Source organism: Oncorhynchus mykiss, chromosome 8 (assembly GCF_013265735.2).
Source record: "Oncorhynchus mykiss isolate Arlee chromosome 8, USDA_OmykA_1.1, whole genome shotgun sequence".
Classification (NCBI taxonomy): domain Eukaryota; kingdom Metazoa; phylum Chordata; class Actinopteri; order Salmoniformes; family Salmonidae; genus Oncorhynchus; species Oncorhynchus mykiss.
In genome coordinates this window covers 64,649,037-64,668,928 of record NC_048572.1, presented here as the reverse complement: position 1 = coordinate 64,668,928, position 19,892 = coordinate 64,649,037, and the positions used below count along the sequence as shown (strand labels likewise).

General features: G+C 41.2%; 3 protein-coding genes across 11 annotated transcripts; 1 reads left to right on the top strand and 2 right to left on the bottom strand.

The window, feature by feature from the left end:
- Positions 1 to 974: 974 nt before the first annotated feature.
- On the bottom strand, positions 975 to 2,485 carry LOC110530342 (E3 ubiquitin-protein ligase RNF152-like). Of its 4 annotated transcripts, none has more exons than XM_036985972.1 (3): positions 2,240 to 2,485; positions 1,925 to 2,010; positions 975 to 1,729 (listed from the first exon to the last, which is right to left on the bottom strand). In XM_036985972.1, exons 1-3 carry the CDS (start codon positions 2,315 to 2,317, stop codon positions 1,210 to 1,212), a joined length of 684 nt encoding a protein of 227 aa, XP_036841867.1. In that variant the 5' UTR covers positions 2,318 to 2,485; the 3' UTR covers positions 975 to 1,209. The 4 variants fall into 4 exon arrangements, with proteins under 4 accessions (XP_036841867.1, XP_036841869.1, XP_036841866.1 ...); XM_036985974.1 differs by having other exon boundaries at positions 1,925 to 2,015; positions 2,240 to 2,471; XM_036985971.1 differs by having other exon boundaries at positions 975 to 2,010; positions 2,240 to 2,465.
- A 737-nt stretch (positions 2,486 to 3,222) lies between these two features.
- On the top strand, positions 3,223 to 11,084 carry LOC110530340 (glutamate decarboxylase 1). Of its 3 annotated transcripts, none has more exons than XM_021613314.2 (15): positions 3,255 to 3,427; positions 4,027 to 4,146; positions 6,039 to 6,281; positions 6,452 to 6,542; positions 6,839 to 6,951; positions 7,181 to 7,296; positions 7,377 to 7,456; positions 7,554 to 7,608; positions 7,903 to 8,019; positions 9,277 to 9,341; positions 9,562 to 9,640; positions 9,766 to 9,915; positions 9,987 to 10,094; positions 10,189 to 10,278; positions 10,450 to 11,084. In XM_021613314.2, the coding sequence occupies exons 1-15, from the start codon at positions 3,406 to 3,408 to the stop codon at positions 10,645 to 10,647; spliced, it is 1,647 nt and encodes a 548-aa protein (XP_021468989.2). In that variant the 5' UTR covers positions 3,255 to 3,405; the 3' UTR covers positions 10,648 to 11,084. The 3 variants fall into 3 exon arrangements, with proteins under 3 accessions (XP_036841865.1, XP_021468989.2, XP_021468988.2); XM_021613313.2 differs by having other exon boundaries at positions 3,267 to 3,427; positions 4,000 to 4,146; XM_036985970.1 differs by lacking the exon at positions 4,027 to 4,146 and having other exon boundaries at positions 3,223 to 3,427.
- Positions 11,085 to 15,456: 4,372 nt separating this feature from the next.
- On the bottom strand, positions 15,457 to 19,371 carry LOC110530338. 4 transcript variants are annotated; one of them, XM_021613307.2, is made up of 6 exons: positions 19,224 to 19,359; positions 18,826 to 19,103; positions 16,728 to 18,593; positions 15,930 to 16,037; positions 15,733 to 15,846; positions 15,457 to 15,572 (listed from the first exon to the last, which is right to left on the bottom strand). In XM_021613307.2, the coding sequence occupies exons 2-6, from the start codon at positions 19,094 to 19,096 to the stop codon at positions 15,541 to 15,543; spliced, it is 2,391 nt and encodes a 796-aa protein (XP_021468982.2). In that variant the 5' UTR covers positions 19,097 to 19,103; positions 19,224 to 19,359; the 3' UTR covers positions 15,457 to 15,540. The 4 variants fall into 4 exon arrangements, with proteins under 4 accessions (XP_021468982.2, XP_021468981.2, XP_021468983.2 ...); XM_021613306.2 differs by having other exon boundaries at positions 15,525 to 15,572; positions 19,309 to 19,371; XM_021613308.2 differs by having other exon boundaries at positions 15,525 to 15,572; positions 19,317 to 19,368.
- Between the last annotated feature and the right edge of the window lie 521 nt (positions 19,372 to 19,892).

Here is a 19,892-nt window from a genome sequence, read left to right as displayed (position 1 = left end):
CAATGGTCACTCAAACAGAGCTCCAGAGTTCCTCTGTGGAGAAGGGAGAACGTTCCAAAAGCACAATCATCTCTGCAGCACTCCACTAATTAGGCCTTTATGGTAGAGTGGTCAGACGGAAGGAGATGAAAGATGAAAGGAGCAAAGTACAGAGAGATGCTTGATGAAAACCTGCTCCAGAGCGCTCCGGACCTCAGACTGGGGTGAAGGTTCACCTTCCAACAGGACAAGAACCCTAAGCACACAGCCAAGACAAAGCAGGAGTGGCTTCGGGCTTGAACCGGACTTGAACCCACTCGAACATCTCTGGAGAGACCTAAAAACAGGTGTTTCAAGCTTGTAGCTTCATACCTAAGAAGACTCGAGGTTGTAATCCCTGCCAAAGGTGCTTCAACAAAGTACTGATTAAAGGGTCTGAATACTTATGTAAATGTGATAGCTCCATTTTTATTTTTAATACATTTGCTAAAATGTCTACAACCTGTTTTTGCTTTGCCATTATGGGGTATTGTGTGTAGATTGATGTGGAATCAAAACAATTGAATCCATTTTAGAATCAGGCTGTAATGTAACAAAATGTGGAAAAGGTCAAGGGGTCTGAATACTTTCTGAATACACTTTATATCTTAATTTTTTATATATAATTTCTCAAGTTTGATATTTTCAAACATTTCAAAATATTAATGTTAAGTAGGCAACAGTTGACGCTGTAATTTAGTAATTGTATCAACTGAAGGGTTATTAAAGTGTTTAATCATATTGCCGTCATTGTGTGTTGCCTAAAATTCAGAGTAAAATTTCACTAAAAAGTCCATCACTACCATCTGTAGGTAAAAAGGAAGACTTGAACAAATCCAATCATGAGCTCTAAAATGGGTCAGTTTTTATGTTTCTCATATGAATGAACACAAGTTGGATTTTGTTTTTCTTTTGTTTTTTTTTCACAATAGAGAAGCTGGAATGATGGTGATTGGTTATATTGTTTTAACTCTTTATTGCACAACAATATGAAAAATCCTTTGAAAAATTCAAATTCATCATTATATCTGTACACATTCCTAAAACAAAGTATAACAACCATTTCTTCCCTCAGTACGACAGCACTATCTCTGGTTAAGAAATAGCCTGAATACTGGCATTGTGACAATGTCCAGTCATTTTGGGGAGTGAGATAGAAAGATTCCAAACAGCTTATTAGTATCCAGTCTTTTAGGCACAGGATATCATGGTGAACCGTTTGTAAATGCATTTCATGTTGTACAGTACAATGTACACAAGTAAGAGTAGGACAAAACCCAGAAGAACCACTAAGCCTGCCCTGGTCGTGAACGAGCTCTTACAACAACCTTTCTCCCTCTCCCCATGTTCCTCCCCCAACCCTGGGCTTCCCTCGTCAGACACAGGCACTGGAGACATCTCCTTTGTCTGCCCAGCCTGCAAGTGCCTACCTGAATGTTCACCAGGCACTGTGGCCCTCTCTTGGTGGTCTATAGACAGGTAGCAGGTGTTACTAAGCAGCTGTTTGAAGAAGACAGGTGTGTATTCTGGGGGGGATGGGACAGAGATGACGGCCATAATGTCCGGGTCATCTGGGAGCTGGGAGACGGAGACCCCAGGTGGCAGGGTGGTGACAGAGCGACACCAGGGGCAGCGCAGCTCACTCAGGCTCATCTTCATCTGGGTCAAGCACACAGAGCAGCAGGTGTGTTGGCAGTCCAAGAGCTTGGGCCTGTGCCGCAAATTGTAGCAGTTCAGACAGATCTGACATTCTAACATGAGGTTTTGTTGTGAGACGGGTTCCATAATCATGAGTTTGGTCTGTTGTGTCAATGACAGGCACAAGATGTCAAACGACAAATAGTCTTGTTCCCTCAGTATGAGTATGCAGATTAGGGAACCATTGCACATCCAGAGAGAGACTCACAGATATTTCATGCTCTTGGTCTCGCCTCCCCTCCTCTTTACAGTTGTGTTGACACAGTACTTAGTTAAATCCATGACTGGCTCCATCTACCCTATTAGAGAGAAGACATTTGTCAAGGCAGTGTGTGATTCAGTAATTTTCATCAAATCACTCATACTGAAAAAGTCAAAAGACTACTTGGTCATGTCCTGCCCTGTGTGTGTTGTGTGTGCCTGTGTCCTTCAAGACCCTGTGTATGACTATAAGGATAAAGTACAATAAACCATTTTTGTCATTGAACAAAAAAAATAAAAGAAGCCTAGATAATGAGCAAACCTGTATCTGGTATGGACTGGCAAGGATGTTGACCTCTAGATCTTTATCGCTCAGCAGCCTAAGGAGAAGTTCCTGCATGACGTTGCTGAAAATATCTTAAGACAATCTTATGGGCTTAGTCCAGGTTGAAGTTTTTAGTTGAAGAAGCAGTCGTGAGTTACAGAATGCATGTCAGCCCACAAAACGTTTTCAAGTTCTTGCAAGTACTGACATACCAACCAAACCAGTTCACCAGGTTGTCTAAATAGGACACACGAGCACAGTCAAATTATCCCTCTAAATAGCGGCAGTAGATACAGTTCTGTAACCTGCCTTCCACAGTTACTGCAGTAGCCTATCCTAAGTGCTGAAGTTTGCAAAAATAAAATGTACTTTAATTAGAGCTTTCTAAGGCAAAGTCCTTGAAATTGTTATATATAGTTGATAATCACCTGAAAAGAAAAGTGGATGGAGCTGTAATTTGAAAGCAAAATATTACATGACGCCACATGTTACTACCATATAGCCTAAATCATGAAGTTAAAAAGTGAATGTCTACTTTAAAGGCTATGTAAACACTGAATGCCATGAAAGGTTGTTGCATTTAACTGCCAATAATGCTGTCTTCAAGGTCATTTCCTTAGTAGGTGATGTCAAAGGTCAGCATGTGGGAGGAGTGGGAGCTCATTTTGTTTAACCTTTATTTTGACAGGGAGTCATGCATTCTCACAAAGCAATAATGACAATTTTGTTGTCCTATAAATCCAGTTGCCAGTTTTAATATAATATTTCAATGGTGTCCTCAGACCAAATGCAGGTAACATTCACAAGTCTTTTTTTGATCCTTCAGAGTACTGTATGCAGGTTGAGTAGCACACACAAACATATTTTGAGCCAAATAATTACACACAAAAGGACAAAAAAAGACAGAAGAGATCATAATGAATTGATGTGGTAGCTAGTGATTGTCAGAAACATTTTGGGGTGGCTCTCATTCTCAAAGGTTTTTGGAATAGCATTGTTTCATTCAGGTTGAATAGCCTTGTGTCATAATGCGCCCACCACCACGCCTAGTTCCTCCAGGGGGTTATATATTCCACAAAACCATTCCAGGTGCATCTCATGGAGGGGCAGCAGTGGAACAGTGAAACACTGGACAAACTTCACTCCCAGAACTCAATCACATTATGGATTACTTGCAGCTACCAGGTCAGAGTCAATTGAGCATATCAATTATTTAGATGTATCTCTATGGTATATCTATGGGTTATGTCAAGATGGGGGGGGGGGGGGGGGCTAAAAATGTAAAATAACTGTCCTTTTTCTGGCTATACTCTTCATGTATTTTGAATGGCATGGCAAATGTTCATTTATGATATCTGTAAGTATGACAACTTATTAATGGTAGCGTATCTATTTGAATAATATGTTAGATTCACATGGTATGCAAAAACAACCATATCCAACATATAGACCACTCGAATGGCGCAGCGGTCTAAGGCGTCACTACAGACTCTGGTTAGTTCCCAGGCTGTGTCACAACTGGCCGTGATTGGGAGTGTCATAGGACGGTGCACAATTGGCCTAGTGTCGTTAGGGGAAGGTTTGTCCGGGGGTGTAGACTGTCATTGTAAATTTGTTCTTAACTGACTTGCCTAGTTAAATAAATAAAAATATATTGGATACAGGCCTAATGTCAAAATTCAAAGAATTCCACATGACAATATAGACATGTCAATATTGTATTGGATCATCATGTACTCCGGGTTTATTTGTTCCAGAAAACATAATTGAACATGCTAAACCAGGTGGGCAGGTTTTGGCAGAGAGTAAGCAGCACAGAAGCTCCTCTGACATCAACCCTCCACAGACAGCGAGTGATAACACCTGCAGCATAACCAAGGACTTCAGTTGCATCTACAGCAAAGGTAAAAAAATATTTAAAAAAACAGCCCAACATCATATGTGGGCATTTATGTATCTAATCCGGTTTCGGTATGAAAAATGACTGACAAAATCCCAAATTCCCGCGAGATACTGCGTGGCTCCTAATCTGTGACCAGACGTTTTATTTGTGAGGCTCCGTTTCCGCGACTGCGCAGATCCTCGCAGTATCTCAGTGGAATGTGGGACTTCAATGGTTTCTCATGCTGAAACCGGAATACGGTAGATAAATAAATCCACAAAGATGATATTCTAAATGTCACTAAGCAAAAAAACAAAACAGAAATAGCCACTACAATGTCAAAATATGATTTTGTTAAGAGTTCTGTACCATTTGCTTGTGTATCCATCGTCATTCACTACCTAACCTGCGTTATATAGTTTGCCAGCCTAGCAAACTCTGGTCTAGTCCAATGGAAACCGATGCAACCAAAGATCTTTATAAAAACAAGATAGTCCACAGCCTGTCGTTTCAAACGTTAACAAATGAGTCCTAGTGGGCAGAGCCAAGCACGAGCTAGCGCATATTTTCGTTAGGGGACGCCTACTCTGTCAAGTATCCGCTATAACTCAATTTCTCTACGCACTCTTTCGTTTTTTTTACTTTGGCAAATAGTAAAGTCTACTGAACTTGATCCACATTTTTCGTAACCTATTCTATTTTTGGGAACAACAAATTGTATTGAGATCAAATGTTTCATCGATGAGAAAGTTTGCAGAATGTAGACAAAACAATCATCTCATTCCATCTCCCACTGCTGGCGACTAACCTTCCTCTCACTACCATATTTGGTAGTAAGTGGAAACAAACATGCGGTGAAATATCTGTCTAATTGTTCTATCTGTAATGCAACCCTACTGGCTAGCTAGATGACCAATGTTGACAGTCAGGTCCGTCACTATGAGATTCAAGGCTCTATTTTGATGGTTAGGGAGAAATCAACCACTAGGTTGTTGAGATGTTTTTTTAAACAATTGTAATTAATGCAACAGTTTGACAATGGATGAAGATACTCCAAACGTGTAAACATTTTAAAATACATCAAATATTGACTGAATTATATCACATAAACATTTTACTGACATATACATATATAATGACTGGAGTTCAGGGATTTTGATGGGAATTCAGGTATTCAATATATTGTAAAATCTAACTTTTTTTCTTAGGATGCACTCATATGTACATTTTCTAAGGTATCAGGTATTTTTTTTAAAATATTTTGTGTTAAAATAAAGAAAATTATTTTTGCTACCTTTGCATGAATACACTGGGAGTATTTGCATATATGACTAAATTAACATAACGGGTGGAATTTACCACAGGTGGACTACAATCAAGTTGTAGAAACATCTCAAGGATGATCAATTGAAACAGGCCGCACCTGAGCTCAATTTCGTGTCTCATAGCAAAGGGTCTAAATACTTTTATAAATAAGGTATTTTTGTTTTTTATTTCTAATACATTTTCTAAAAAATGTATAAACTGTTTTTGGTTTGTCATTATGGGATTGTGTGTGTTGAAGGGGGGGAAATAATTAAATCCATTTTAGAATAAGGCTGTAACGTAACAAAATGTGAAAAAAAGGTCAAGGGGTCTGAATACTTTCAGAATGCACTGTATATGTGTATATATATATATATATATATATATATATATATATATATATACTGAACAAAAATATAAACGCAACATGTAAAGTGTTGGTCCCATGTTTCATTAGCTGAAATAAAAAATCCCAGAAATGTTCTATATGCACAACTTGGCTGCAATTTAAATGAATCTCGTTTTCTAGTGCTCCTACAAACTATTGCAAGTTGGGAGCAATTGCTACCATTGAAAAAATTTGCCCTGAACGTGTTCCTTTATGTTTAGATCTACTCCCTGCTCTCAGTGGTGAGGACACAACCAAAAGTTTCTTCCAAGAGCTGGTGAACATTCTCCTCAGCTATGTCTGCAAGTCGTTCAGACGGAGCTCCAAAGTCCTGGACTTCCACCACCCTCACCAACTCAGAGAGGGCCTGGAGGGCTTCAGTCTGGAGCTCCCAGACCAGCCCGAGAACCTGGAACAACTCCTGGTCGACTGCAGGGACACCTTGAAGTATGGAGTCAAAACAGGTACCGTAAGAGCTGTTGACTGTTTTGCCGAAAATTTACCAAAAATGTACTATAGGTAGAAAACATGTACTCCATGTACTAGTAAGTCATTGCTTCTCTCCAGGCAATGGCTGACATTATTGACATTATAGATTAGTATAATGTTCCAGAATTTCCTCATCTGTCCACAGGTCACCCACGCTTCTTCAATCAGCTGTCATCAGGTCTGGATGTCATCGGTTTGGCCGGGGAATGGCTGACATCTACTGCCAACACAAACATGTAAGATTTACATTATCCCTAAGGTGTAAGATCTAATTTCTCACTAAGTCCTCATATTGCAGAATGACATTTGCCTAAGAACATATCTGACATTTACCAGAGAACAGTATATATCAAGTTGTTCTGATCTTATAGACAGGGTGGATCTGATCCTGTATGAACACTCCTATGCTGAGGCGTTTGACGCGTACGGCCCCAGATGACACTAGGGCCTACGGTGTGATCAGGTCTCTAGTAAATGTTATTCTGCAATATGAGATAAAGTGTAAAACAATGTGTTAAACCTTTTTTTCTAGGTTTACTTATGAAGTGTCCCCAGTGTTCATTCTGATGGAGGAGATTCTACTGAAGAAGATGCAGGAGATTGTGGGTTGGTCAGAGGAAGAGGGGGATGGTGTTTTCTGTCCAGGTACAGTGTTAGCTACATTCCGACCTTGCTATCGATACAAACAATGTAGCCAATGACAAACATACACTGTGATACAATTATCCTTGTTACTTCCATTGAATTGGTTAATTTTGTCCTCTTAATTTTGGATATATTGTTTAGTTGTTATGAATTTGAATTAAATTATAAACTTAAGACAATCTCTTAATGAGATATCCATCTATAATACAATATATATATATTTCCTTAGGTGGGACCATGTCCAATCTGTACAGTGTACTACTGGCCAGATACCACTTCTTCCCTGAAGTGAAGACCAAAGGGATGACTGCTCTGCCCAGGCTAATCCTCTTCACATCAGCACATGTATGTGTATTCACGTTGGGTCATGCTTATTCATATTATCTATAAACATGTACTGACAAATATTTTTTTCCCTATTCTAGAGTCATTATTCAGTCAAGAAATCTGCAGCAGTCCTTGGGATAGGAAGTGAAAATGTTGTGGTGGTGAAATGTAATGACTGGTAAGCAATGAGGGGAGTGTGATTTGCATTTGTTTATCGTGAACATTGACAATATCATCAGAGCTAAATGAGTGATGTCCTTTTTTTACTATTCAAGGGGGAAAATGATCCCTGCAGAATTGGAGTCAAGTATCATTACTGCCAAAGATCAGGTAATGGATGAATGAGTCTTGCCAAACTGAGGGATACAGGGCTGTGAATTAAATACACGGAAGCGTACCTGTATACAGTATGTCCAGCCAGTGAAGGATTTAGTCAAATTAGGATGAAACAGACACCCCAAACAGAATACGCTCAAATCAGAATTTCTGTTTACCAGTCAACAACATTGCCTGGTGCATAAAAGGAGCTACCAGAGCTCCAATGTGTTGGCAGGGACTATTTCACAGGAACAGGTCAATACACTCATCATGATTCTTGTCATCTCTCTCTCTCTCTCTCTTCAGGGTTGTGTCCCATTCTACGTCAATGCCACAGCAGGCACCACTGTGTACGGAGCCTTTGATCCTCTCAATGCCATCGCAGACATCTGTGAGAGCCATGGACTCTGGCTGCATGTTGATGTATTTACCTTATAGCATCCATCATGGCTTACCGGACACACATTTAGCCTTATTTCTGATATATTTTAATTGGGCATGCTTTAGTCCAGTACTAAGCATAATTTGTGTCTGGGAAACCGTCCCCATGAGAATGTGCTATACAGTATGTAAGCAGGGATGGGGAGTAACAGATTACATGTAATCACAAATTCAAGTTTGTTCCACCTGAGAGAGTCTGATAATAAATCAGAGACCACTATGACGACACAATAAATGTGTTTGACGGAACGCGGGAAAAGAGCAGGAACAGGCTTTTGTGGGCTACAGTCCAAGCTATGTCTTCCAATGGTGCGACTGCTGTCGGCATCCAAATATTATCCAATTTGAATAAACGCTTGGAGGTAAGGATGACAGTAGTGGTGTAGTCTACGGCGATACGGATATCACTTATTATTGATACCTACATACAGTAGCGCATTGATGTGAATCACACTGCTGCCCTCTTATTTAGCTATTTGCGCCTTATGGATTGTGGGGTTTGTGGATGGCTGTTGACAAATCCAAATGTGTGTTTGAACCCAATAATGGTTGAATTCAAGAAGTTTAAGCTGCCTATCAATCAGTTTTTGAAACTAATGGACAGCCAGTGAAAAATGCAGTCTTGCAACAGCTGCATAGTGTGGATCCCAGCCTATGGAATATATGTGGGGCTTTTTTGCTAAATCTAATTCATGCGTTTAAAAAAATAAAAAATCCATAGACCTAATGGAGACATGCTCAATCTCGCACACTTTTGATGAGACAAAGGGGCAATTTGTAGTTGCTACATCCATTTCTGGATTTCTAAATGACATATGTATATGTATGTAAATATATAATTTAATCCTATTATTATATGTAGTAGAAAGCGATGGGTTAGAAGAAGCCTACATAACCAACCCATGAAGTAAAATTTAACATCAATATATATCCAGCTATGTAAACTTTAACATTGATTTATCCTGCAATAGATGTCAATCAATTGATAACATACATTTTTGTCTTCTTCTAATATCACTTAAGGGGAAAGTAATCTAAAAGTAACTGAATGTAATCACATTACGTTACTGAGTTTGGGTAATCCAAAAGTTACGTTACTGATTACAATTTTGGACAGGTAACTAGTAACTAACGGATTTACATTTAGAAAGTAACCTACTGTACAACCCTGTATGTAAAATATTAAATATATAAAGATAAGATTGTATTTAGAGTAAAATTCTCTTTGTTTCTTAACAGGCAGCCTGGGGTGGAGGACTGTTGATGTCCAACCTGCACCGTGTGAAACTACAAGGGATTGAACGGTAGGTACTGTAACCAGAGAGAACAGAGATTTAAGGACACCCAACATTTACAACTCTCCAAAAAGATTCTAGATTTCTGAATTTCACTCTACCATACAGCCAGGATCAATTACATTTTGGGGGTTTTGTTTCCATTCACAATTGAAATGGAATTGACCCTCAACAGTTCTGCCTTGATTGGATCTTACATGCAGGTCTATTTGAATTATGTTTATTACAGAGCCTGGTCTGTGACTTGGAACCCTCATAAAATGATGGGTGCTCCGCTGCAATGCTCAGCCATACTGGTGAAGAAAAGGGTGTGTAGTCTAACGCTATGAATATAAAAACAATCAAGACTACCAAAACATTCCACCCTGAATTACAATTTGCACGCATTCAGAAATACACATACATAATGTAGTCAGTGGTTTCTCACTCACAGGGCCTCTTGAAAGACTGCAATCAGATGTGTGCTGAATACCTTTTCCAAACTGACAAGCACTACGACACCTCTTATGACACCGGAGACAAGACCATTCAGTGTGGCAGGCATGTTGATGTCTTCAAGCTCTGGCTCATGTGGAAGGCCAAGGTATGTAACACACACATGGATTTTTTTACATTTTATTTATCAACTGGTCAATGAAACACATCTCTTCTTAGGGTTCAGAAGGCTTCGAATCACAGGTCAATAAATGTTTGGAAAATGCTGAGCACTTGTTTGACAAACTCAAACAAAGACCAGACTTTGAACTTGTCTTCAAAAGCAAAGTAAGTCTGTTTTTTAGTCCCTTGTAGTTATTGAATAATTCCTCAGTGAGATGCATCGTTGTAAGCCTTTTATCTGTGATACATCCCCATGCAGCCTGAACACAGCAACGTGTGCTTCTGGTACATCCCACCAAGTCTGAGGAACATGTCCCCAGGTCCTGAGAGGAACAGGAGACTCCATGAGGTAATGCTACACCTTGGATCTCTAATGTTAGTGATATATTAGATGCGTCTTAATTCAACCTTTGTGGTTCTTTATCCATTAGATACTGTATATGTAATCCTTCATTACTAGCAGCAGCACATTGACTTCTGTTCATACTCTATAAAGCTAAATCACTGTTTGGTTTCTAAGGTGGCACCAAAGATCAAAGCCAAGATGATGGAGCAGGGGATGGCCATGATTGGCTATCAGCCACTCGGAGACAAAGTGAACTTCTTCCGATGTGTCTTCTCCAACCCGGCCACACAGACAGAGGATGTGGACTACCTGTTGGAGGAGATCGCTTCTCTTGGTCATGACATCTGCATCAGGGCTGAAACCGATTTATGAATCGGGTTGGGTGAATAAGGATTTAGACCACTTTATGAATCAGATTGTGGCTCAGATCAACTTTAAAACATGCGTTTAGAATTATTCTCAAATGTTTTATTGCGTAAATATTCATTTTTTTTAAATATTCAAATTTTGTATTTCAGATTATCAGGTAGTCAGTTAATTTCTACATGCATTTTGTGTACAACAATATTGTATCTAACAGGACAATGAACATTGTTTAATTTTTTAAATATAATTTCTCAAGTTTGACATTTTAAAATATCAATGTTAAGTAGGCAACAGTTGATGCTGTAATTGTATTAACCGATGGGTTGTTAGTGTTTATCATATTGTCATCGTGTGTGGTCTAAAATGTTACATTTTACTAAAATGTCCAACATCATCTGTAGGTGAAGACAGATTTGAACAAATACAATCACAAAGCTCTAAAATGGGTCAGTTATGTTTTTCATTTCAATTAACATAAATACAATTTTTGCTTTTGTACTGCATGTTTTACAGTACAATGTACATAAGAGTAGGACAAAACCCAGAAGAACCACTAAGCCTGCCCTGGTCGTGAACGAGCTCTTACAACCTTCCTCCCTCTCCCCATGTTCCTCCCCCAACCCTGTCTGCCCAGCCTGCAGGTGCCTACCTGAATGTTCACCAGACACTGTAGCCCTCTCTTGGTGGTCTATAGACAGGTAGCAGGTGTTACTAAGCAGCTGTTTGAAGAAGACAGGTGTGTATTCTGGGGGAGATGGGACAGAGATGACGGCCATAATGTTGGGGTCATCTGGGAGCTGGGAGACGGAGACCTCAGGTGGCAGGGTGGTGACAGAGCGACACCAGGGGCAGCGCAGCTCACTCAGGCTCATCTTCATCTGGGTCAAGCACACAGAGCAGCAGGTGTGTTGGCAGTCCAAGAGCTTGGACCTGTACTGCAAATTGTAGCAGTTCAGACAGATCTGATATTCTAACATGAGGTTTCGTTGTGAAACAGGTTCCATAATCATGAGTTTGGTTTGTTGTATCAATGTCAGGCACAAGATGTCAAACCACAAACAGTCTTGTTCCCCCAGTGTGTGTGTGTGTGTATATATTTATATGCAGATTAGGGATTATTGCACATCCAGAGGGAGACTCAGACATTTCATGCTCTTGGTCTCACCTCTTCTTTACAGTTGTGTTGACACAGTACTTAGTTAAATCCATGACTGGCTCCATCTACCCTATTAGAGAGAAGACATTTGTCAAGTCAGTGTGTGATTCAGTAATCCTCATTAAATCACTCATACTGAAAAAGTCAAAAGACTTGGTCAAATCCTGCCCACTGAGCTCTGTCCAAAACACTGGTGTCAGAAACAAACATCAGTAGCATTAAGGCTGCACAATTCTGATCTTGTTCCACCAATCAGCCTTTTGACCAATCACATCAGCTCTGAAAAAGATCTGATTGGTCTAAAGACAGGTATTCCACCAATCAAATCAGATATTTTTCAGAGCTGATTGGTCAAAAAAGTTTAGATTGGGCTGCCTGTCTAAACTGTGTGTAAGGATAAATAAATAATCTAGCTAATGTGCAAATTTGACTGCTAGACCATTATCACTCAGCAGCCTTAATAGGTAAAGTTTGTGAATGTTTTTTTCAAGGCAATCTTTGTCCAGGTTGAATTTGAGTTAAAGAAGCAGTTGTGAGTTTGACGACATACTTTTGGTTAACAACAAAAAACACCTGGATAGAGCTGTAACCTGAAAGCTAAATATTTCATATAGGCACATATTACTAGTACCATATAGCCTTATTCATGATGTTTCAAGTTAAAGTCATGTGGATATAATGATGGCGCCGGAGGAGATGGCTGACGCTTTTCGGGCACCAAACCAATTGTGCTATTGTGAGTGTTTTTTGGCGTTATTTTTAACTTATTTTGTCCATAATGTTTCTGCCACTGTCTCTTACGACCAAAAATAGCTTCTGGATATCAGGACAGCGATTACTCACTTCGTACTGGATGCAGTTTCTCTCTTTAACGAGTCGGCCGTGAAGGATTTACTTCATACACCTGCCAATGCCCAAATCTCCATTAGTGTGAAGAGACATCAGGGACGTGGGTCGGGGTGCCTTGTAAGGATCTGACGGCAAGTGAGTAATTCCCCTCTACCATCAGTCATATTAGCCAACGTGCAATCATTGGATAACAAAATGGATGAGCTCTGATCAAGACTATCTTACCAATGGGACATTAAAAACGGTTATATCTTATGTTTCACCGAATCGTGGCTGAACGACGACATGGATAACATACAGCTGGCTGGGTTTTCGGTCCATCGGCAATATCGAACAGCTGCCTCCGGTAAGACAAGGGGTGGCGATGTGTGCATCTGTAAATAACAGCTAGTGCACAAAATCTAATAGGTTTTGCTCTGAGGTAGAGTATATCATAAGCTGTAGACCACACTATTTCACAGGAGAGTTTTAATCTATATTTTTCGTAGCTGTCTATTTAACACCACAAACCGATGATGGCACTAAGACGGCACTCAACGAGCTTTATAAGGACATAAGCAAATAAATGCGCATCCAGATGCGGCACTCCTAGTGGCCGGGGACTTTAATGCAGGGAAACTTAAATCAGTTTTACCTAATTTCTACCAGCATGTTAAATGTGCAACCAGAGGTTTTAAAATTAAGACTCCAGACCACCTTCACTCCACAGACAGACATGTACTAAGCTCTCCCTTATCCTCCATTTGGCAAATCTGGCCATAACTCTATCCTCCTGATTCTTGCTTACAAGCAAAAACTAAAGCAGGAAGTACCAGTGACTCGCTCAAAAAGGAAGTGGTCAGATGACGCAGATGCTAAACTATTGGACTGTTTTGCTAGCACAGACTGGAATATGTTCCGGGATTATTCCGATGGCATTGAAGAGTACATCACATCAGTCACTGGCTCCATCAATAAGTGCATCGATGACGTCGCCCCCACAGTGACCAGATGTTCATACCCCAACCAGAAAGCCATAGATTACAGGCAACATCCACACCGGGCTAAAGGGTAGAGCTGGCGCTTTCAAGGAGCGGGACTCTAACCCAGACACTTAAGAAATCCTGCTATGCCCTCCGACGAACCATCAAACAGGCAAAGCGCCAATACAGGACTAAGATCGAATCGTACTACACCAACTCCGACTCTCGTTAGTTTGCAAGCCACATATTACGGACTACAAAGAGAAGCACAGCCACGAGTTGCCCAGTGACACGAGCCTACCAGATGAGCTAAATAACTTATGCTCGCTTTGAGGCAAGCAACACATGAGCATGCATGCATGCATGCATGCATGCATGCATGCATGCATGCATGAGTGCATCAGCTGTTCCGGACGACTGATCACGCTCTGCAAGCTACACTGCCCTTTCCCACCTGGACAAAAGGAACACCTACGTGAGAATACTATTCATTGACTACAGCTCAGCATTCAACACCATAGTGCCCTCAAAGCCCATAAGTAAGCTAAGGACCCTGGAACTAAACACCTCCTCTGCAACTGGATCCTGGACTTCCTGACGGGCCGCCCCCAGGTGGTAAGGGTAGGTAATAACACAGCCGCCACGCTGATCCTCAACACGGGGGCCCCTCAGGGGTGCATGCTCAGTCACCTCCTGTATTCCCTGTTCACCCATGACTGCATGGCCAAGCACGACTCCAACACCATCATTAAGTTTGCCGACGACAAGTGGTAGGCCTGATCACCAACGAGACAGCCAATAGGAAGGAGGTCAGAGACCTTGCAGTGGGGTGCCAGAATAACCTCTCCCTCAACGTGATCAAGACAAATGAGATGATTGTGGACTACCTAAAAAGGAGGACCGAGCATACCCCCATTCTCATCGACGGGGCTGTAGTAGAGCAGGTTGAGAACTTCAAGTTCCTTGGTGTCCACGTCACCAACAATCTATCATGGTCCAAACACACCAAGACAGTTATGAAGAGGGCACAACAACGCCTATTCCCCCTCAGGAGATTGAAAATATTTGTCACGGGTCATCAGATCTTCAAAAAGTTATACAGCTGCACCATCCTGACTGGTTGCATCACCGCCTGGTAAGGCAACTGCTCTGCATCTGACCATAATGTGCTACAGAGGGTAGTGTGTACGGCCCAGTACATCACTGGAGCCAAGCTTCCTGCCATCCAGGCTTCCTGCCATCCAGGACCAGGCGGTGTCAGAGGAAAGCCCCAAAAAATTGCCAAAGACTTCAGCCACACTAGTCAGACTGTTCTCTCTGCTACCGCACGGAAAGTGATACTGGAGCGCCAAGACTAGGTCCAAAAGGCTTAACAGCTTCTACCCCCAAGTCATAAGACTCCTGTACAGCTAATCAAGTTGATTAGGCCATCTCACAGCCTTATCAGAAAGCCTATTGGGTATTTTTTAGATTAGACTGAATTCATCCTTCATTTGGGACTACTAGACACTGATTCTGCTGTGCCTTTCGCAATTGACAGTGAATACATTTCTTTCTAATTGTTGTGTGCGTCTATAGAATTCAGCTGTCATCATTAGCAAACTACCACACTTATTTTAAATTTTTTTTTTTTAATATAACCTTTATTTAACTAGGCAAGTCAGTTAAGAATACATTCTTATTTTCAATGATGGCCTCCCCCGGACGACGCTGGGACAATTGTGCGCCGCCCTATGGGACTCCCAATCACAGCCGGATGTGATCAAGCATACTTATAAAGCCCATTTCCATCCACATTTTCATTTCAAATGCCTCCATTACACCAAAAGACCAAAATACAAGGAATTATTTTTTTTTAAAAAGTTTAATTTTGTTGTAGGTAGGCCTATAAATAGAGTTAAAATATATTTCATTTGTCCTCAATCTGGTCAGTCAGTACCTTGTGTTTTTTTCCCCATTTGCTCCTGTAGAGAAAAATATAATTAATTCAAAATGGTTAATTTTCATGACCATTTTAATATCTTCTATATAGGATCTGCTTGTCTTTTCAAAAAGTACATCAGAACTCCAGCATAAGGCTTCATCTTGGAATATTCATGAAGATCATTAAATGGTTCTACTTGCCTCTTGTTTTACCAGATCTGCCATAATACCCATTACAGCGTTCTTGGTAGCCATTCCTCTGGGTGTTCCACTGTCCAAGGGAGTTTGATGGGTTAGTCTGTGCCTGTGTTCTGTCTGTAGACAAAACCAATAACACCATCAGGTATTCAGCATTGCAAACACCAACACAGTGGAAAATAGTTATATGTTGAACATACCCTGTGGTCCATTTTGCCATGGTCTCCGTTTCTTTTTATTATTGTTCGGGCCATACCCAGTTTCACAAAATTCATGACCAGGCCTGGCCTTGTTTGCTTTCCTGGAATCTGCAGGAGAAAGGTCAAATGTACGTGTCATTTTCCAGCATCGTTTCAAATGCGCATTTGTGTAAGAATACAGTGGTGTAAAGTACTTAAGTAAAAATATTACTTAAGTAGTACTTTGAAGTAGGTTCACAGGTTTACATTTGACAACTTCATACTTTCCTAAAGAAAATAATGTATGTTTTACTCCATACATTTTCCCTGACATCTGAAAGTATGCATTACATTTTGAATGCTTAGCAGGACAGGAAAAGGACCCAATTCACACACTAATCAAGAGAACATCCCTGATCATCCCTACTGCCTCGGATCTGGTGGACACATTAAACACATATGCTTTATTTGTAAATTATGTCTGCGTGTTGTAGTGTGCCCCTGGCTTTCGGTAAATTAAAAACTTAATTGTGCCATCTGGTTTGCATATTAAGCTATTTGAAATTATTTATGCTTTTACTTTTGATACTTAAGCATATTTTTGCAATTACATATACTTTTGATACTTAAGTATGTTTAAAAACAAATATTTTTAGACTTTTACTCAAGTAGTATTTTACTGTGTGACTTTCAATTTTACTCATTTCCTAGTAAGGAATCTTTACTTTAACTCAAATATGAAAATTGGGTACTTTTTCAACCACTGAGAGTACATCAAAATCGTACAGTACATTCAGACCAGTTTATGAAATTACTTACCCATCTGTCGTTTCTGATTCTGTGGAATGCCACACTGCTGCTCCTGAGGCTTGGGGAGATCAGGGGCCACATTTCCCTCATTCAGTCTGCCTGTGGGGCTCTTCCTGAAACTCGCAACGTTTAGCTTCGGCTCATGACAGGAGCAGTTCCTCTCCTGTAGCTTTGAACACTTCAGACCACACACCTTGAACTGTCTGTTTAAGGAAGGAGCCGTTAGCATCCTAACATCTGCGATCATCTGCTTGCAGCCCTGTCGACTGGGTACAACAGGCCCAGTCTGTTTGGAAGGCTCCTTCTCTTCAATCTCCATGTCCTGGTTGCAGGGACCTGGACAACTGTAACCAGGCTCTTGGTCTCCTGCCATACATTTGGAGGCATATGTTTCAGGGTCATCTGGAGAGCAGAGGGGGCTCTGAGCCCTGTGCTCTGTAACTTCCAGAGGCTTCAGATTTGGGCTACATTGAACCTTGGGTTTCAGTGACCCTTGAGTGCTATTCAATGATCCTTGAAGACTTGGGATCATTGTACTTTTGCTTGAGAGCATAATAGGCAAACCATCCACACTGGCTTTTTCCACAGGCTCCACTGACCAAACAAACTCCTTATCATTTCTCTGTATTTGCCTATAATGGAATGACTCCTGGCATGGAGTTGCATTCTCGTCAGACATTTTCTCAGCCTCTTTCACATTTTCTAAAGTCAGCGAAAACCGCCGACTTCTCCTTCTCTCTGTTATATCAATGACCTGACTGGCTCGGAGGCCTTGATTGACCTTAGCAGGATCAGATTCTCTCTCAGTCACCACCTCAGGATTCATAAGGACGTTCTCTATCAGCAATTCCTTGGAGGGGACATATGGGGCCAATGACTGCACTGACCATACTGACTCATTCAACTTTTTCGGTACCTGCCTATAATGAAAGGACATCTGGCTTTGATCAGCTGAAACTTTCTCAGACGACTCCTGTGCCACATCTTCTGGCGCCATCAGTCCATTTTGTATCAGCCACTCTGTAGAAGGGACGTATGGTGCCATTGACTCCACTGACCACACAGACTCATTCACCTTTGACTCAGTCATCAAGTCATGAAAGATAAAAGGTAGCTTCAGTATTTTGTAGTGGCAATTGTTTAAGTTCGTAACACCTTCACAGCTTCCTGTTATGACGTTGGCGCCCTCTGTGGTATTCCCATGTGTAATTTCTTGGGTAAGAATCTGACCACATTTGGGTGCCCTCTCCATTTTGGAAGATGGCGAACCTCCGCCGATCAACACATCTGGGAAGGAGGAGGACGCACACCTCTCAGCCATGATAACCTCATCCGCCTGGTCAGAGGAGCTACACATGGGGACCATGCCATCAGCAGAGCCAACTGACCACACATCATGATGCACTAGGTGACCTCCACCATGGACAGGCTTCCCCAGTGCCTCTATAGAGGTCCTACGTGAGTGGATGGTCTTGGTTGCTGCAGGTGGGTCTGTGGGGGAATTAGGTTCTACTTCCGGGCAGCTCTGTTTCTCTGCATTGGAGCTTGGCGAGGATGGGGTGGTGGAGTGGGTAGAGTTGGTGCCTCTTCCAGAATCTGACCCAGCCAGAGGGGCAGCTGAGGGAGCATAGTCTTTCTCCGCTTCAGGTGGTGGTTCAGTCTGTACTTCGGAGTTGACAGTCTCTCTGGGTGTGGTGTTCTGGTAAAATGTTCTCAACCTATTGTTGTGGTTCTGGTAGACCATGGCAGCAGGAGGAAACTGGTATTGTCTATACTCAGCAGGGTGCAGCTGGGCATGGGGAAGAATATAACCTGGAGCCTCCATGTATGGTTGGGGAGGGAACGGTGGCATAACCATACCCGGCATACCGTAACCTAAAGACAGAATTAGAAGGGATGAGCATCATTGAATTGAATCAATTATTAAATAAAAAGACAGCTGAAAAACATGGGGTTTCTCAAATTATGGAAGTGTACATTGAGTTTGTACAATAGTATATTAATCAGAACAAATTTGGTTTAATTATCATTAATATTACTTTATACACCCAGATTGAACATTTCATAGCTTTTATACTACAGAGTATGAAAAAGGATTCAAGCGTACCCATCCCTGGAAAGCCAGAGTATGGGTTGTAGGGCATGGGCCACTGGTAGTGGTAGACGGGAGGAGGAGGAGGGGGCTGCACAGGATGCACGTAGAAGTAGGGTCGAGGCTGGTGCACATGGGGCGGATGTTCGGTCAGATATGGCCCTACTCCTTGGGGTCCATGCACTGGGTGCCGTGTACCAGGGTTAGGCTGACGAACTGGCTGGCGTGGCCCAAGGCGCCTTGCATGTCGACCATGCGGTCCATTTTCAAACGGGGTTGCTGCCATAACTCAACTAGTCAAAGAAAGAGATGGTAACTATAAGGAAATACATTGAATCAATGAAAAGTCTGACATTGTAATTAATTAATGACCTGAATTCAATCAATGTCAGTGAAAAATAAGTGCATCTTACAAATGGTGACACTACAACAATTAACTCCAATTTCCCTGAATAAGAAAATAACTCCAAAACAGAGCACACAAATGTAAGAAATGACCTGATCACCACCAAAACAATAGATCAACTTGCATTGCCTAACAACACGCTGATTGAAAGTGGAAACTAGACACACCTGGCATTAAGTAGATGACTATAAGAGGTGTGGTTTCAGTTTGAAAAACAGTTCCTTATTTGGATTGGTTTACCACCGGTTGCAAAGCTACCGGTAATTTACCAAAGTTACTAAGATCTTTGGTAATTTAGGTAATTTAACAGGTAATCTATAGCAATATATGGTAACTTTGGTCATTTACACTTTATTAACTTTTTACAAAATGTATTCATATAGTATACTTTTTTTAAATATTGGTGTCCATATTGTCCTTGAGTTTCTAGTGGTTAGACCAGGGGTATTCAACTCTTATCCTACGAGGTCCGGAGCCTGCTGGTTTTCTGTTCTACTTTATACTTAATTACACCCACCTGGTGTCCCAGATCTAAATCAGTCCCTGATTAGAGGGGTGCAATGACAAAATGCAGTGGAACTGGCTTCGAGGTCGAGAGTTGAGTTTGAAGGGGATTAGACCATATGGTTCAAGAGAAAATACACTAATTAATGAAACAGGCATATAATCAACAATG

Bases quoted from the DNA above. Each gene is read 5' to 3' on its own strand.
- LOC110530338 (XM_021613306.2), bottom strand. From the start codon at position 19,096: ATGGCAGCAACCCCGTTTGAAAATGGACCGCATGGTCGACATGCAAGG. The intron at 15,847-15,929 runs GTATGTTCAACA...TTTTGTCTACAG, and splicing joins ATGGCAAAATGGACCACAGG to ACAGAACACAGGCACAGACT. The intron at 15,573-15,732 runs GCAAGTAGAACC...TTTTCTCTACAG, and splicing joins CAGATCTGGTAAAACAAGAG to GAGCAAATGGGGAAAAAAAC.
- LOC110530340 (XM_021613313.2), top strand. From the start codon at position 3,406: ATGGATTACTTGCAGCTACCAG. The intron at 9,916-9,986 runs GTATGTAACACA...ATCTCTTCTTAG, and splicing joins GGCTCATGTGGAAGGCCAAG to GGTTCAGAAGGCTTCGAATC. The intron at 10,279-10,449 runs GTAATGCTACAC...TTGGTTTCTAAG, and splicing joins GGAACAGGAGACTCCATGAG to GTGGCACCAAAGATCAAAGC.
- LOC110530342 (XM_036985971.1), bottom strand. From the start codon at position 1,908: ATGTGCAATGGTTCCCTAATCTGCATACTCATACTGAGGGAACAAGAC.